The 18,261-nt window shown below is 36.0% G+C and overlaps 1 protein-coding gene across 3 annotated transcripts; it reads right to left on the reverse strand.

Moving 5' to 3' along the window:
• Positions 1 to 7,056: 7,056 nt before the first annotated feature.
• LOC110872023 (DNA replication complex GINS protein PSF3) lies at positions 7,057 to 8,826 on the reverse strand. Of its 3 annotated transcripts, none has more exons than XM_022120777.2 (7): positions 8,667 to 8,826; positions 8,281 to 8,379; positions 8,114 to 8,182; positions 7,921 to 8,021; positions 7,741 to 7,833; positions 7,517 to 7,656; positions 7,057 to 7,415 (listed from the first exon to the last, which is right to left on the reverse strand). In XM_022120777.2, exons 2-7 carry the CDS (start codon positions 8,323 to 8,325, stop codon positions 7,303 to 7,305), a joined length of 561 nt encoding a protein of 186 aa, XP_021976469.1. In that variant the 5' UTR covers positions 8,326 to 8,379; positions 8,667 to 8,826; the 3' UTR covers positions 7,057 to 7,302. The 3 variants fall into 3 exon arrangements, with proteins under 3 accessions (XP_021976469.1, XP_021976471.1, XP_021976470.1); XM_022120779.1 differs by having other exon boundaries at positions 8,281 to 8,369; positions 8,667 to 8,824; XM_022120778.1 differs by having other exon boundaries at positions 8,281 to 8,374; positions 8,667 to 8,824.
• Between the last annotated feature and the right edge of the window lie 9,435 nt (positions 8,827 to 18,261).

The raw sequence follows: 18,261 nt of genomic DNA on the forward strand, positions 1-18,261 counted from the left end.
AAAGTGTCCCAAAATGCGGCATAATTGTAGTGTATCATAGAAACTTTATAATCTTTTTCTTACACACAAGACACATTGTAGTACTAGAAATAATATACAAATGAAAAGCACATCTTTTGTTAGTAGTTCGCTTATAGTCTAGATTGCAGACTGACCCTACTATGCATACAAAACTAGCTAGACACTAAATTAACAAGGCAATAGACAACTTTTCTGTGAAGCCCTTTTGATCAAATGAGATTTCAGAAGGAGTTAACATTTGATTTTTGTGCAGGTCCGGGACTACCGTGTTTTTATAGAGTTCCCTATCGTTGATACAATCCCCTTGAAAATGGGGTTGGATAATGTGATTGAGGACATGGCATCAATGTCTCAAGAATTTTCCTATAGTGATATGTTGGTAAGCAAATGATGCTGCTGGTGACTAATCCTCCAACGGATCAGTTATTCTTTCTATCAAACTACATACAATATGTAGTGTTTATGTTGGTGATTATATTACTTTTTTTTCAGAAATTTGAATCAAAAGTTCTCTATCATTTGCATCCTCACCTTAACTTGGATCCAAGTCCAACTCTGGAGTTTGACAGCGATGAAACTATTCCTAAGGTAAAAAGAATAGATGATGAATATTTCTAACTATTTCGGTCCATGTCTTCCGATTGCTAAATTTTGTAACTCCGTTAACTTGCAGATTGATTTGGGAATTGGCCAACGAACAAAGAGGCAAAGGACCGGTGAGATGACTGACGTTAGTTCTCTCCTAGACCGTTTTCACAATATTGAAACAGTGACTAGGAGGTGAGTGAAAATGAAACCTATCTATCCAAAAAAGTAGTATTGTTGTTGTTATGTGATTGTAAATGAACTTATGCCAAACTTTTTATTCCGGTCTAGGCATGCGGTTGCTCAAAGAAATCTTGTGGAGGTCGGCCCTAGTTTTAACACGTCAGGATTTTCAACGAATCTGATAAGTAGCCGCTTGAATGAAGTGGAAAGGGATGACTGGTGAAGCTAGTTTTTTTTTTTTTTTGTTTATATATGGATTTCTAGTCTTTTCTTTATTCATGTTTTTAGGAAAGAATCAAACTTGAGTAGCTGTGTCTGTGTTCATATTTTAGGTCTTGAGTTCTAGCTATCTTGAAAGATTGGCTTGTTTATGAATGGTATAACATGCTTTTATGGTAGAATAGATATGTTTTTATAGGTTTTTTTTGGTGTGTTTATGGATCCAGATTGCAGCCACATTATAATAATGGGTGTTTGCAGTTGGTTAATGTGTTGTTAACATTAATTCTATTTGCAGCTAACCTTTATTTTAAATTTTTAACACCAAAAAGATTAAACTGAATAGGGTAGATAGTCATATGTAACCACCAAACCAACCGAAACTAGAACCAAATACGTAATATTACTGAATTACATATTTACAAGGGTCTGCAAGCCAATGACACAAACGGAGATTTACTATCTTGCACCTGTTAATGATCCAAATGTTTAAACAAGGTTGTCAAAATTGAGATCTTTCATCTCCATAAGATTCTACTCAAATCATGTCTTAGACGATCTGGTTTTAGGATTTTGTTCTACCTTAACGAAGTTTGTCGATACGTGTGGGTCATTTTTTTATTTTCTTATTAATTCAGAATATTGTTAACAACCTCGTGTTTAAATTTTATATCAAATCCGACTTTAGTTTTTGACTTAGTACTATAGTTCCATAAAGCTATTTAACCAATTTATCAAGTATGTAAGAAACTTTAACAATTTAGATCTATTTTACATGGCTTTAAATAATTCCAAAGGAATCATAATTAACTACTGCAGCTGAAACTAGTAGTTAGTTTGAAATGGAACATAAACTTCATTGAAAGGATCAATAGATTGAGCGTTCTGTCTCTCCCCTCTGCACTAGCGATTCTTTCGGTTCCAGAAAACATCTTCCCCAACAACACTCGCTTATAAAGTGTTCGTCAACATTCCTTACACTAACACAACAAGCCATTCTTTTTCCTCTTTCACCTTTTGAGTTCAAAGTAATGGACGACTCAACCGTTTAGATAAACCAAAACCAGAAGAAGTTGACACCAATGAAAAAGATCAAGATTCCGTGGTGGTAATGCAACTTCGACTTAGACCTTGTTTCTGCATTACCAAGAATATATGTATAATGGTTTATTATTAGAAAGCAACACGATGTTTTTTTTATACGACCTACTTGGCGCATATTCGAATTTGAAGCAATTGGATAAAAGAAGTAATGGACTACAAAACAACCCAACTTCAACTTAAAACGCGCATATATAACTTTTGATCCATCTGGAGTTGGAACCCGTAAAACATGGACCATTGTAGTTATGTGATTTGTTAAGGAAAAAAAAACTCTTTCTCAATGATGTTCAGTTCAGGTCCTATATAGCACAAAATAACCCAATAGATCCCAGTCTCACTAAAGATAAACCGAGTAAATCAACGCCCTCTGTAAGGTTAGGATGCTGATCATTGCACGTTCGTCAAATGTCCTACAAGGTAACTAGTTGTGCTTGTGTCCATTTGTGGTTTGCCTATATATATACCAGGCACTGCAGATTCTTGATTAATGTTTTATCACATGTAAGAACATAAACAGCTAATAAAAAAGGATCGAATCCAAGTGGATCTTAAGAAGAATCTTGATGAAGAGACGGTGCAATTAAGCGAGAGGAAACGGAATGTAGTTCAGAAAAAAGGCCACTTGTAATTGTACTAACAGGGCTCAAGTTATTCTACAAAAAAGGCTTCTAATTGTAAGAAGTGTAAGAAGGATTTATAGAGTGACAAGTGTCCAATGACCTAAAACTAAACCCACTACATCACCACCAAAAACCTAAACACCCACCCCCACCCCACCCCACCCCACCCCACCACCACCCAAAAACCTAACCCCCCCCGGCAAAAAAAAACAAAAAAAAAACTATACCTCACCAAAAAACCCCCAAAAAACCTAAACCCACCCCCCCCCCCCACCCCCACCCCCCAAAAACCTAAAAAAAAAATAACCCCCCCACCCCAAAACCTAAAAAAACCTAACCCCCCCCCACCCACCCAAAAACCTAAACCCCCACCCCCCACCCCCTCGGCAAAAAAAAAAAAAAAAAAAAAAAAAAAAGTTTAGGGTGGGTGATGTGGGTGGGGGGGGGGGGGGGGTTAGGTTTTTGGTGGTGGTAGATGTTTAAGGTTTTTTTTTTTTTAGTGGGGTTTTTTTGTGTAGTGGGTTTAGTTTTAGGTTATTGGACACTTGTCCCTCTATAAATCCTTCTTACACTTCTTACAATTAGGATCCTTTGTATTTGATCCTAATCCGTACTAACAGTTAGCCTGAATTAATGTTAACGAGAATATAGCAACGTTGTTTTATCTTTCTGACTCGTTTTGTTATCATGAATATGGTGATGGTGGTGTGTTGGGATAAAGCTTGGATGTTGCTTGAAAGAAGAAGAACCACTGAACAGCAACCGCGTCCCATATTGAAATCGAACCCTAGATGGTGAAGTTCATAGGCGAAGCTTTTAAGGGGTGGGAGGGGGCGGCCGACCCCCGAACTTTTCGCTCAGTAGTGGAGAGTGTAGTTTTCGTATAGAAATTTTTGGATATATGTTATGAACCTAAGCCCATACAAGGCGCAATTGATCAGCCCAATTCAGGCGGCCCATTAAGGTGAAAGAAAATGAGGCACTGAAAGAAACGTCGCATAATATAAGCAAGAAGGATGAAGGAATCAGGGCATGAAGATTGTTAAGAAAATTGGTTATTCTTCTCCCATCTCAAAGTCTGGTCCAGGGGTGGATATCGAGTTTAACAAGGGGTAACCCCCGTTGCCCCTTAACGCTCCGGCGGTAGTGTAAATTTTGGGAAAAAAATGGCGTTTTTTCGATTTTGTTACCCCCTTTGGAAATATATTTTTTTGAAACGTTGCCCCTACAATGATTTTCTAGATCCGCCACTGGTCTGGTCTAATTTCCATCCTCTTCTCTTCTGTACAAGTGATTACTTATAATTTCTATATTCTCGCAATAGTTTCGATTTGTAATCCTTACATTAAACAACAGATCCTTCTCCAGTTTTGTTAGAATTTGGTCCAGTGAATATCCGTTCACTTCATTGGTGCTTTCATTGATCCTTAGCATCGATGGCTTTGGAAGATCTCAGAACCACATTTACCTCGTTTCACTGGCTCTGATCCTCACTCGTGGATCTCTCAATCTGAGCTATACTTTCGATTTTACTCAATCTATGGTGATGAACGATTCTCATACGTTATTGAAGTATTTGAGGATGAACCATTCTACTGGTTCAATTCATGGTTTCGGAGCGATGACCTCACATGGACCGATTTCACTACTGCAATGCTTCATCGATTCCATTCTTCGCCTTTGAAACCTACTGTTGATATTGTTGTCAATTTGTCCCCACCATTATCTGCTCTCCAGGTGTTTGATGGAATGCCTGATCGTGTTCAACATGAAATTTTCAGTGTAGACCATGAAACCATGAATGATGAGGTATTAAAAGTTTATACCGACTCAATGGTTGATGTTCACGAATCATTCGAAGTAATTGATGCTCAACCGGATATATCAGATTATATTTTTGTGCTTGAACATGTTAAACCTTGTCTAAATTTAGTCTTGGCCAAGGATTCAAAAGTGAATGCTCGAGTAGACTTATGTTTGTTGTTGAATTGCTACGGATAGACTTATGTTTTAATCCTGGTCCGAATGTGATTTACCCGCCTAATTATAATCGTGTTATTAGCATGTCTATCCCTGTTTGTGTGGCTTTGTTTAAGTCTAATAAATTGTTTTTGGACCCTGCACCGGCTGTTCTTGCTCCTACCGTGCCACACTTTGCACCTCTGGATCATGTTATTACATATATAAAGATAAAAGATGATCTGGGCGGTAATTGGGGCGATAAGATGTGTGGTTCAGATCACATGGGTATATTAAGCAGGAATTGCAAAGCCCGTTATATTGGCCGCGATTTACTTTCCTACATCTCGGCTATTTCAGATGATCAAAAGCAGTATCTTATAGCATTCGTGAGGACAAGTGAGCTACATAGTCGTGTTCTCAAGATGGAAATTGGTTTGTGCGTTACAGTTCACAATGTTTTCTTTAAAGACTATGATAAATCTGATGAATGGCAAGCTTGTAAACAAATTTTCATTAAACTTTGGAAGCAGAGATGAGAGATTCACACTATTATTTCTCCATATTGTCTAAACGGCTTGAAGATTTGAAAGTTAGATCATTTTTATTGTTGGGTGAAATTGCTGCAAACGTGAGCCGATTTAAGTCAGAACTTGAAGCTTTACATCCAAAAATCGAAGAGCATATGGTTGTTGATATTCTTGCCCGCCTTATACCAGTTTGGGTAGAATGGAATACACTTGAAATGGTTGTGGTGTGTGTTCATTTGAGCATTCAGTGTGTGCTACAATTGCAGACAACCATCTGTTTTCACCAAGACATGAACCAACTATCCATAAAAAGGTTATCGATTTAAATGCTCTTTATGGGCATAAGCCACCGAACATAGCTTCTCTCACCGCACCATGGCCCATTGATCGGAAAAACTCTCCTACCAATGACTTTATTACTATCAGCATTGCTACATCAAGACAAGAAACGACTGGGCCTCTTGGGTTATCTGAGATGAGTAGCATCTATGGGTCCACCAACCACACAACATTTAATGATTTTCTTGGATTTCAACGTTTCATTCCACCTGACCCGTTTGGAAATTTCTTTCACCTTGAGGACAAGGTGAATTTGAAAGGGGGAAGTAATGTTATGAACCTAAGCCCATACAAGGCGCAATTGATCAGCCCAATTCAGGCGGCCCATTAAGGTGAACGAAAATGAGGCACTGAAAGAAATGTCGCATAATATAAGCAAGAAGGATGAAGGAATCAAGGCATGAAGATTGTTAAGAAAATTGGTTATTCTTCTCCCATCTCAAAGTCTGGTCTAATTCCCATCCTCTTCTCTTCTGTACAAGTGATTACTTATAATTTCTATATTCTCGCAAGAGTTTTGATTTGTAATCCTTACATTAATCAACAGATCCTTCTCCAGTTTTGTTAGAATTTGGTCCAGTGAATATCCGTTCACTTCGATATATACGTTTTCAACCTCCCGGTTTTATAGAAAATTTTAGGTCCGGTGTCTGAAATCTCAAGCTTCACCACTGGTGAACGGTTGTATTGTTGTGGAGAGGATGCAGATGGTTTTGGGGATGAACGGTGGATCCCCATACATGGGGAATCACTGTAGCTACCGCAAATCTCATCTCCATTTTCAATAACTTAGAGATAGGGGTAAATGCAGACGTTGATGGGAAGTGTTCTCTCGGTCGTAACACTTTTGATCTTCGTCACCAACTAAAGTTAAAATATATATGTAATGAGCAATATCCACTTGTTACCACAGAACACTGTTTTACCACTTCTTGAGTGCTCATCCCAATCCGTAATATCAAGCATTGAACAAATTAAAAAGCCTTCCAAAAAAACAAAACTAAATCAACAACATAATAACATATATTAGAGTTAATTCAACTATAAAACAGTACAAAAAACGACGTCATAACATAAATTAAAAAAGAATCCACTTCTCACCTTTTACTCCTACGCTAAATCGTAAAAATCCTAAACTCAACGAACTCCATTTCTCAGAACTTTCAAAACTCAAAGAATACCGTCAAGTGATGCCTGTCAAAATCCAGATAATGTAGAGCAGATACGAAAGCTACTGGATTTGGACAGACGCTAGAATCTGAAGTGTTGGAGGTTGGCTTCTATCCATTTCAAAAACCGTTAAGTGTTACAATTAAGCGAACAATAAGAACCGTACGTGTAATTTCAAAAAGTTTGGGACCAAAAACGTTATAACGAACCAGGCCACTTAAGTCTTAACCAACATAGACCAACTAATAGTGGATTGGGCTTCGTTCTGTATCATGTGCGCATCAATACATTTCCTATAAAGATTGTAAATCTGTAAGCTGTGTGACTAACAATGTCAAATTTACCAATAGCATGTCATTAATACATTTGATAGAAACAAAACTTCAACAGTAAATACCAAAGTCCAGATAAACAGACACAACACCGTGTCAGATCGTCTCAACTTACAAGAACTGTGAATGACAAACCAAACTCCTCGGATTTACAACAATATTAAACCCAACCATAAGCATGTGAGCCACACGAGCAGTGGCTAACGGCTAATTAGCAGCACTTGGTTCACCTAATGAACATTACTCACCAATCGGTTTCCTCTTTCTACCAAGAACAGAAGCCTTTTGAAACCTCGGTCCACCCATACGCCAGCTCTTAAATGCCGCAGTTGATGACTTAGCAGCATCATACACTTCAAAATCAAGAAATATACAAGATTTTAAGTTACTTATATTCTTATATTCAAAATGTTTAGAAATAGGAAGCAAATAAAACGGGTAATTCAAATCTCACATTTTGTTTCTTCTTTCGTTAATAGCGATAAAAACTTCGGGCCCAGTATCGATGCTGATGTATGCGCCTTGATCAAAACTTCCTTATACCTTATCTGGAAAGCAACCAAGAGTAAAGATCCAATAGTTTTGTCACCGATCCTGAACCGTTTAGCAACAAACACAATTAAAAAGGCGGAAACTTGCAGCAATATAAATACAAAATCCATATAAAAAAACACTCACAGTTGCACTATCTTGCATCCTAACTGATAAAAATACGAGCATCGAGATCTTAAGTCCACGTGTGCACCATCAGCCCCAATTTCTTCTCGAGTTCTGGCATCGAAACACGATAGTAATAAGAATGACTATAATATTATTAGCCAAATGCATAAATCATGAAACACAATTCGGTCGTATTACTTCTTATTATAACATGGAGGAACGTTGACGGATGCTGCCTGTCTCAGGTGCAGTTCACTAGCGAGCCAGAACGGTAATTCTACCTTTGACCTAGGTTCTATCTGTTGTAACAACAACGATATTCGCATTAGAAACAGTTATCGTTATCAACATGCGGAATTGATAATTATTATTATCATTAAAACTTACTTACCCTGTTTGTTTCATTCGATTGAAGTAAACCAACTCCGTTTACTGCTTCGAGGAACACCGCTGGAACGAGCTATAGAAAAGCGGTCACCATTTTAGACGTATGAACTTTCGATATGAAGTAATGTGATTATGTGAATGCAGAATTGAAAAGACGAAAAAAGTTTCAACCTCTTCATCTGCTAAGATGTCATCGATATCGTAATATTTCGCCATGACCGGTTGTTATTAACTCACTAAGTATCAAGAACCAGACTGGACTGGACTGGACTGCAAATCAACATCTTAAGCCTTAGTTACTGAATTACACATGCTAATTAATTGAATTTGTAGCAGATGCATAACAATACAACTACCAAAACCCTAGAAAACGATATGAACTAAAACGGAACGACATTTTGTGCTGTAATCGGTTAATCTAAATCAAATCAATCAATTTACACACTTTAATATTAAATTAAAGATACTGAGAACGATTTTGTTCCTCTGAAACATTGAATCAAATGACGAATCAGAACCCTAACCCTAGAATAAGTGAAATTGGGCGAAAATAATACCTTTGAAGATTCGCAGCAATGTCCGATTGTGTGGATGCAGCGAAGAAAAGTGTGGGTGTTAATGGCGCCGGAATTTGTTGGAGAATAACAGAAATTGAGAGAGAGATCTGAGTTTTTTTGGGGGAGGAGGCAAGTTTAGTCTGAAAACAAGGTTTACGCGGGAATTTAAAATGAATTAATTTTATTGATTTTGTAAATAAAAGAAAAATATAATTATAAAAAACAAAAAGCGGATACCAGCCCACTAGTCTGAGCCCAATAATAGAAACCCATCAGTTATCAGAAAACCAATGGGCATATCCATACCCAGTAGAGGTGCACAAATCGGGTTTTATGACCCCACATCCGCATTGTCAGGGTATGTTCTTAGGAACACTGTTTAATTTTTCTCCTGAATTTGTGTATAGACATTATGTCTAGTAGAGATGGATATGATCGGGTGGTTCTGCTGGTGGCTCGATGATACTTCAGTGGTCTGTCGGTGATCCAAATTTTTCGTTCAAAAAAAGTTATCTTGTAGTGAGTTTAATTTTATTTATTTTTTATTTTCTTGGCCTTGTAGTGATTTAGTGATTTTATTGTTTGTTTCTTTTGATTGTATTAAAGTCATTTATATTTTCAATCTCGCAAGTTTGTATAATTCAATTTTGGATGTCTAAGTTTTTTTTTAAGTTAAAGCTTTCTCGATATAAATTTGATTTTGTCTACGTTTTATACCGTTTGTAGTATAAGTTTTCGTTTGTCTTTGCCTACGTTTTACGTCACTTGACGGTATAATTCGCGTTTTTGTTTCACGTTTTTGCCGGTTTTAATCGTCGTTTGCTTACTACTTAGCATGGTTTTACGACCCCCGTAACGCATGCAGGGGTTAAACGCTAGTTATCTATATTCCAAAAACCACTAAAACTTTATGAGATAATAACTAAGTTAATTAACCCTTAACTCATATCATTATCATAGCACCTTCTAGGAAACATTCTACTCCCTTCTCATAGCACCTTCTAGGAACATTCTACTCTCTTATCATAGCACCTTCTACGAGCATTCCACCCTCTTTTGAAAGATAATAGAAAAGGTAATAAAGCTAAATAGAATAAATAATGAAGGAGAAAGCTTGCCGAATGCCGACTACGGTTTGGCCGTTTGGTTTAACGCGTATAATTATTGAAATTGAAATGACATTAAGCTTTATCATATATAAATTTTGTATCATTTTTAAATCACTGAAATGAGATATCAATAATGTAGGTACTGAGTAAGTACTCGATTATGTGGCTATTGTATTTGTAATTTGGTTAATTAGTTTATTACCAAAAGAAGAGTTATGGTAGTTAATCAATTTAAGGGGTTGTTTCGCAACTTCTGAATGATTAAGTGTTGAACCAATAAGAGTTCTGAACCAGTATGAGGTCTGAACCACTTACAGCTAGTATATGTTTAACAGTTCAAATGCAAATGTCTGACCAATTCAGATTAGTGGTCTTAACCATTCAGACTCAGTATAATGCTTAATAATTCAGAGGCAAATGTCTGAACCACCGGTGCCCCGTTGACCACCCGCCACCGCCACCAACCGTTGCCAGGCCACCCACCGCCACCACCCACTACCGCCACCAACGCCGATTTTATTCTTTCGTCTTTTCCTTCCTACCAAACAAGACGATGTAATGATTCATTCCATTCCCACATGGTTCAAGTCCCGATCGACAATCAAACCGAATAACACGAACACAAGTGGAATAACTCTCTAAGAACTTTTATTATAACCAATAAAATATAACTCAAAAAACTTGATTACAATAACACTCAAACCATAACTCGGTTTCTTTCCTCTCTTTTCTTTGGTCTAAATAATGTCTAACCCTTACTTGATTTATATTTGTTTACCCTAACATTGGTGGCCAAGACATTAACAAATGTAATTATAACATAATTAGGAAACTTAACCAACTTGTCAACATTGATCCCTCAAGTTCACCGACTTATGACTTGAAGTCCGCAAATTACCAACAATGGTAACCAAACAAGACCATAGAATAGTAATGATCCATTTCATTACCCTATCCATCCATTCATTTCTTTTGTTCATTCATTACCCCATACATAGTTAGTTACATAGAGAAGTAAGTTTACATATAATTAATTATATAAAGTTATAGATTGTAGAAACAATATCGGTAACACATATGTAAGAAAATAAGGTTAGTTTTTAAGATTCCATGTTATAAAAAAGGGAATTTGTAATTGTAACATACCTATTATTATTATTATTATTATTATTATTATTATTATTATTATTATTATTATTATTATTATTATTATCATTATTATTATTATTATTATACAAATAGAATTATAAAATCTTTTAAAAAAACTCTTAGAAAAATATGATTATTGTATAGTGGTTTGTGGTATTTTTGTAATTTATGCAGTGATTTGTGGTAATTTGTTTGATTTATAATGCTTATTCTGCCCCGAACATTGCAATAGTATCAAAACTAGTGCTTAAACTTTGAAATGTCACTTTGATCCCCTAAAATACTAAAGTTTGGGATTTACTCTAAAATTAATTTCTTGCAACGTTTTTATTTTTATTTTTATGTATGTCTCGGTATAAATTCGAGTTCGTCTACGCTATAACACAATTTTGGTGTTCATCTACGCTTTAACGTAATTTTGGTTTGGAAACAAGTCGAGTCAATTATATCATGTACTGTTTTTAGGTGCGTTTTGACGTAAATTTTGTTTGGAAAGATATTAGGCCAAATATAATACGTTTTCATTTGAGAATATAAATTTGAGTTATTATACGTTTCGACGTAAATTTAGTTCGGAAATGAGTCGGGTCGATGTCTATACTTCATCCCATCGCGTACGACCCATACACGCGTGTTTATTTTATCTACGATTTGAGTTGGTCTTCGTTTAGACGTAAATTTTGTTTGTAAACAAGTCGAGTCAAATAAAATACATTTTCATTCAACAGTATACGCGTACAACGACTTTTCATACGTATGAATTCAGATTACGCTATGTTTCAATGTAGCTTTAGTTCATAAATGAGTCGGGTTAATTGTCGTCTATACGCGTACAACGTCGCCGCAACGCGCGACGTGTAAAAAAACTAGTTGACATAAAATGGGAGTTTATGGTGAAATAAACTTACATGTGAACTTTGGGAGCCACTTAAACCATTGAACTAAATTGAGGGTTTAAACTAAATTGAGTTGATCAAAAGGTGAAAGGTGATATCTTTGAGTCACAAAAAGGAAAACTTCCAGAACTTTGAGGGGGGGGGGGGTGTTAAGTGGCATCGACATTGAAATGGAGAGAAGTAAAGGAAGTGTGATTTTGATTTACAAACATGAAGAATTGGTCAAAATCGTGTAAGACAACATTGTCAATCATTCTCAAGGGTGAATCACAAAGAGAGCAACGGTAAAGTTGTTTTCATGTGACTAAAGGTCACAAATTTGTGCACCAGATTTGCACCCATGCATCCCTAGAAAGTCGGTTTACATAAATAATATAAAAAATAATAACCAAAACTTGGTATCATGGTTAGGAATTGAATTATTGCTTGACCACATAAAAAAACTTGCATCTTGTTTAAATAATAAATATTAGCCAATTAGATCAAAAAGAATTAATTTAATAATGAACAACAAGTGCTTATCGTTATCATAATACAGTACTTATGTGGATCAGTGGATCAACTAGTCTTTATCTTAAGTTCTCATATTAATTAAAAAAAACACAGCTGCCGACCTCTTTTGCAAAATGATCAACCCATCACTGCGTAATACTTACAAAAGTACATCAATATAATAATTTATAATATATACCATTTAATAGTTTTGTTTTTAATAGACACTAGTTCTTTTACCAGTCGCGCGTTGCGGGGCGCCACCGTACGCGACGTAAACCGATTCGTTTTCGAATTTAATTTACGTTGAAACGTAGAGTAATCCGAATTCAAACCGTTGAATGAAAATGTGTTACATTTGACTCAACTTTTTTCTAAACAAAATTTACGTCAAAATATAGACCAACTCAAAACGTACATGAATAAACATGTGCGGCAGCGCCGTACGCGGAGTGATAAAATATAGGCTACAATTGACCCGACTTGTTTCCGAACTAAATTTATGTCAAAACGTATTTTAACTCAAATTTATACCATTGAATAACAACGTATTATGTTTGACCGATTTGTTGCCAAAAAATTTACATCAGAACGTAGTCCAACTCAAAACACACATAAAAATAAACACATCTTATAATTGACCCGACTCAATTCCAAACAATTATCATGTTAAAACATAGATGAACTCGAATTTATACTGACACGTACTTAGAAATAAAAACATAAGAAATTAGTTTACAAAGTAGAGGGTTAACTTTGACATTATACCAAAATTGGAGATAGAATAAGTCGTTTAGAAAGTAAAAGGTTATTTTTAACATTATACTATAGTTGAAGGGTAAAATGGTTGGATGGCAAAAGCCACCGACCATTGATAAAAAGGTTATAGTAGTTTTCCATCAACTTTTCCCAACATACAAGGTAGCAACTCTAAATTTTGTATGATAATTTATTTCATCTCTTATCTAGTTAAAGGAGTACCGAAGGTTTGTAGTCTGGCAGTGTCAACGTGTTGAAAAGATGTCCATCTTTCTTGTGATGTTAATACTTTAAGTCTACTAAGTAAATATATAGATTTAGAAGTAAGATTAAAAGGGGTGTTATTCTTTAAAACATGTTGTTGAAGTAGTTATGCATTGGCTTAGAGAAAGTGTTAAACATGAAAATAGTTTATTATATATTTAACAATCTTGTGTATATCAACCAAATAAAGATAGAGAAAGAGGAAAACCAAAATAGTTTCATAATACATTTTTTAATAAAAGAATAAATTGCCTTGATTGTTATGTTTTTATAATGTTTGAAGATTTTATTTATTTAGATTTATGAATCAGATAATGTCTAGCTTCAACGTAATTGATACTGAGTATTGATTTTAACATATGTGTGTGTGAGTGAGAGATGATCTATAATACTAAGTCATGTCTAATGTAATGAGTTTGGCACGACCGGTTAAATCGTGTAGTTAGTTCGGTCACTAGCTAACAGATTGAGCATAAACGAATCGATAAGTTTTTTAGAATACGGACCAAATCGGTGAAAGCTTGCCGATCTTGCCTCCTCCCTGGGTCGACCATTCATTTTTAAGATCGGTTGGTTGTTAGAATCGATGGATCGTCATTGCTAAGGGTACCATAGATCCAATCATCAAAACATTTACCATCGATGTTTTTGAAAAAAATTAAATAAATATATAATGCAATGATTAACATAGAAAAAATAAATATTGTTTGTACATTAGGAGGTTTTGTAGCGCAATTGTTTAAATACTAGTTACTCGTCTAAACTTATCATATATAAAATACATAGACGTGAAAATTTCGAATCAAATCTTAAAAAAAGTCGACATCCAATAAAAATGAAGACAACTATGAATAAATAAATTATTAATGTTTAATAATTGTTCAAGTTGTAAATAATTATGAGAGAATCAAGGGAAAATCTCTATTTTGTCCACCGTCCAAAACCATCGGTTTCACTAATTTAATAATTTGATCATCAACTATGACAATGTCCAAGATTCTTGTGACAATTACTATTCATTTTTGGTCTTTTGCCTAGGAACCAATTTAATCATATGCACCATCATTATCTTCATTTATAAAGTTCATCTTTTTAACATTTTGTACTCTAATTTTTTTTTTTTTGAACAGTAAGAAACTTTAATAGTTGAAAGAGAGATCTCACACCCTCTCAAATTAACAGAGGGCCCTAACCCCACTATGGTTAGACTATGTTGTCTTAGTCGGGTCCACGCTGTCGTCAGAATTTGGCTAACGGCGTTCCCAAGGAAACCATACCACCTGCTGCCTGTGGCAGGGGCTTGCGCCGCCACAAGAGAGAATCTCTCTGGCGTAATGCACGGTGGACTAAAACTAAGAGCATTCACATCACTTCCCACGTCTCCATTCCTATAATTACACTAAAAATCATTACATTTTTTTCTATTTTATTAAATAGGGGTGAAAAGTGTCCTCCAAATATACAAGTAAACAGTAAAATTTTATCTCTACTCCACTCATAACCATTTTTTTAAAATATGCAGAATCCACTCACATAAAAATGCAGAATGAGATGTGAATGCTCTTGTAACGGTTTATTAGCTTGTAATCAAATTAATACATGAGCAAGTCTCAGTTTAACGGCTTAGTGTCTTGAAACTACTCTATCCAGATCAAACAAATAATACACACTTGTCAAAGTCCAGCGAAACATCTTAACAAGATCTACCATAGCTGGAACCCTCATTACTTTCATATTTAATAAGTGAAAGAGTAGGAGGTAATTTATAATTTCATTAACTACTAAATAAATACGACTTGCAATTATGTTGATTGAGAATTTGAGGTATTCATGTACCTATCTACAATTCTATGGTAGGATACAACATGAACCTTGCAGTATGTATTAAAATTCATGGACCACCCACAATGCAACAAGCTTTTATACATTCTTTATTATTTTCCAAGCCATATAAACATGTACAAATTATTATTATTATTATATCCATAATAAGGCTGGAGAGTGTGGTATAAAGTCTCTAGGGGCTTTATAACGCCACGTCAGATTCACCTAGGCGCCACATCATATGGAGAGCTTTAGAACCCCCCCTTTAACTTGCATGCAATAGTTTAAAGCCCCATATTAAACAAAATTTTAAAAAAAATGGTTGAAAATAGGTGGGCTCCACCTGCACACACTTTTAACGCTCTTTAGCACCATGGCGGAGAATCCATAGCGCCCCCCTTTTAAGTTTTAACAAGCACGGGGTGGTTGATGGCGCCCCGGGACGCTAAAGTTGGTGATGTGGCGGGGGGCGCCAAGCCACACCCCTGGCGTAAGCAAACAGTTTTCATTGATTAATGGAGCAATGTTTTTTAAAGTAGGGCATTTAATTATTTTGAAAAGTGATCATGATAGTGGATTGATCTACGTTAGCTCTTTTGTTGTCATTAAACGACCAAAAATAATCTAATCATAATTTAATGTAGGTGTTATATCTCAATTATTTCTACATACTTATGAGTGTTAATTGTACAAGTTATCTAACTCGATAATATAAATGTAAACATGACCTATATATTTATTTGTATAACACAAATCACTAACAGTACATACGTGAAAAACAAAACTATATATATATAAGTAACACAAAGGTGTATGATAAAGCTCGACAACTTGGTCACCACAAGCTCATGCGCAAACCGATGTGGCGTTGTGGCCACGTGTGAAGCACTGCACCCCTAGGCGTGGTTCATGCCTTTGAGACTTCAGCGTGGAGTTGCTCACGAAGTCAGTGGCGGACCCAGAAAATATTTTTCAGGGGTGCGAAGGAAGGGTTTAACCAAATTTTCAAGGGATGCAATCGGGGCAATGACTAACTTAAGGATGTGAAAAACATATAGTGTGCACGTGTAACTAGCCTCACGTATCATAGTTAAAAGAGTAAACTGCAATTTTACACCCTAAGGTTAGGGGTCTTTGGCATGTCTACCCCCCTAAGGAAATAATTGCAATTTTACCCCCCACTGTTTGACCTTATGTCGCACTTTTACCCCCCGGCGTCAAAATGGGTAACCAGTCAACATAATAACCTGATGGTCAAAGGGTATAAATGTCATTTTGCTCTTATGTCAAGCTTATTTGATACACCACCCCCTATAAGAATCATACCACCGCATAATTACCCCCCAACCTTCCCACCATCGACCTTACCTTCTTCTCCGGCGATCCGTGTCTCTCCGGCGACGGGGACATCTCCTCTTCCGATCATTCTTCTCCTCGTCGGATCACAACAACCACAGCCGCTAGCTTCATTCTCAGTGGAAATGCCGGTATTTTGGATAATCCGCTATATCATCCGCAACACCAAAGGTATAATCGGCCAATGTTAGTTAATCAGTGTCAGATTTAGTCATTATCATGTTATAAAACAGGGTTTAGGGTCTGATTTGGTTCACTGTTGGTTTTTCTACAGTTGACCTGACGATGAGCTTATCAAGCTCATCTTTGGTGCTCCACCTGGTGGTCTCCGTGTTTGGGAGGCCTGTCCTCAACTTCCATCTACCACCGGAGAGTTGAGCGGATGGATGTTATTTAGCTTACGTGTAATATGTAGGTTAACTTAACTTAATCGAACCTTTTGTGTAATATGTAGGTTAACCTAACTTAGCTTATTTAGCTTTTGTTGACATTATGTTTGATAAAAATTAGGAGCACACTCATGTGCATTTGCAGGTTGTAGGCATAAGTTGAACAGAGTTTGGGCATAACACACACTGGTTGTAGGTTGGTCACAGTTTGGGCATAATCATGTGCTTAATCAGTGTGTTTAATCATGTGCATTTGCAGGGTGTGCTTAATCAGTGTGAATGAAATAGCAGCACACTCATTATGTTTTGCAGCTTGTTTGATTGTATGCATTTGGAGCTTGTTTGATTGTATGCATTTGCAGCTTGTTTACACTCATTATGTTGACATTAGCAGCATACTCAACAGTGCCATAAGTTCACATTAGCAGCACACTTATGTGTTGCAAATTGTACCAGCCATAGAACACACCCTGGTTGATCATGTATACACTCCTTATAGAAATAACTGATTGCATATAAATGTAAAATTGTTAGAACAGGTTCAGAATTAGTAATTTACCAGTTTTGGAGTCATTGCTTGTTAGGTTTTAGATTTTTTAACAGGTATGATTGTTACGTTTCAGATTACGTGTTCAAAGAACAGGTATTTGCTTGTTAGGTTTTAGATCAAAGAACAGGTATTTGATTTTGGCGGGAAGGGTTTTGTAAATTTCAGGGGGTAATGTTGTGTGTTAGCACAAAGTACAGGGGGTAATAGAAAAGGACAAATTAGTAATTTACCAGTGGGGGGTAATTGTGCGACTTAACAGGAATGTTGGGGGGTAAAATGTAAGGGTAATATAGTCATTTCAACTTAGACTTAACAGTTCTGTTACCCATTTTGACGCCAGGGGGTAAAAGTGCGACATAAGGTCAAACAGTGGGGGTAAAATTGTAATTATTTCCTTAGGGGGTAGACATGCCAATGACCGCTAACCTCATGGTGTAAAATTGCAGTTTACTCTAGTTAAAAATATAAAAAGGGCGGTGATCACTTTATCACCCACGTAGCATAGGTTTAGAGTACACATGTCACTACTCTCACTTATATACAAACACTAGTCTAAGTACCCGTGTAACACACGGGTGGCTAAACATGAAAACTAAGTCCTTTAAAATTGTGAAGTAAAATTATAATTTATATACGTTGAGATATTAACAAAAATGTTAGAGAGTACACGAAATAATTGAAATGCATGAATAGAACAAAAAAATCACAACTCATTGAAGATCTCTTTATAAATAACGTTAGTTGTTTTATTAGTCGGTTTACCGTCGTTGTCAAGTATTAGGAGCTTTACTCCATCTCGTGTTTTAA

The sequence above is a fragment of the Helianthus annuus genome, chromosome 8 (genome assembly GCF_002127325.2).
Source record: "Helianthus annuus cultivar XRQ/B chromosome 8, HanXRQr2.0-SUNRISE, whole genome shotgun sequence".
Taxonomy (NCBI): domain Eukaryota; kingdom Viridiplantae; phylum Streptophyta; class Magnoliopsida; order Asterales; family Asteraceae; genus Helianthus; species Helianthus annuus.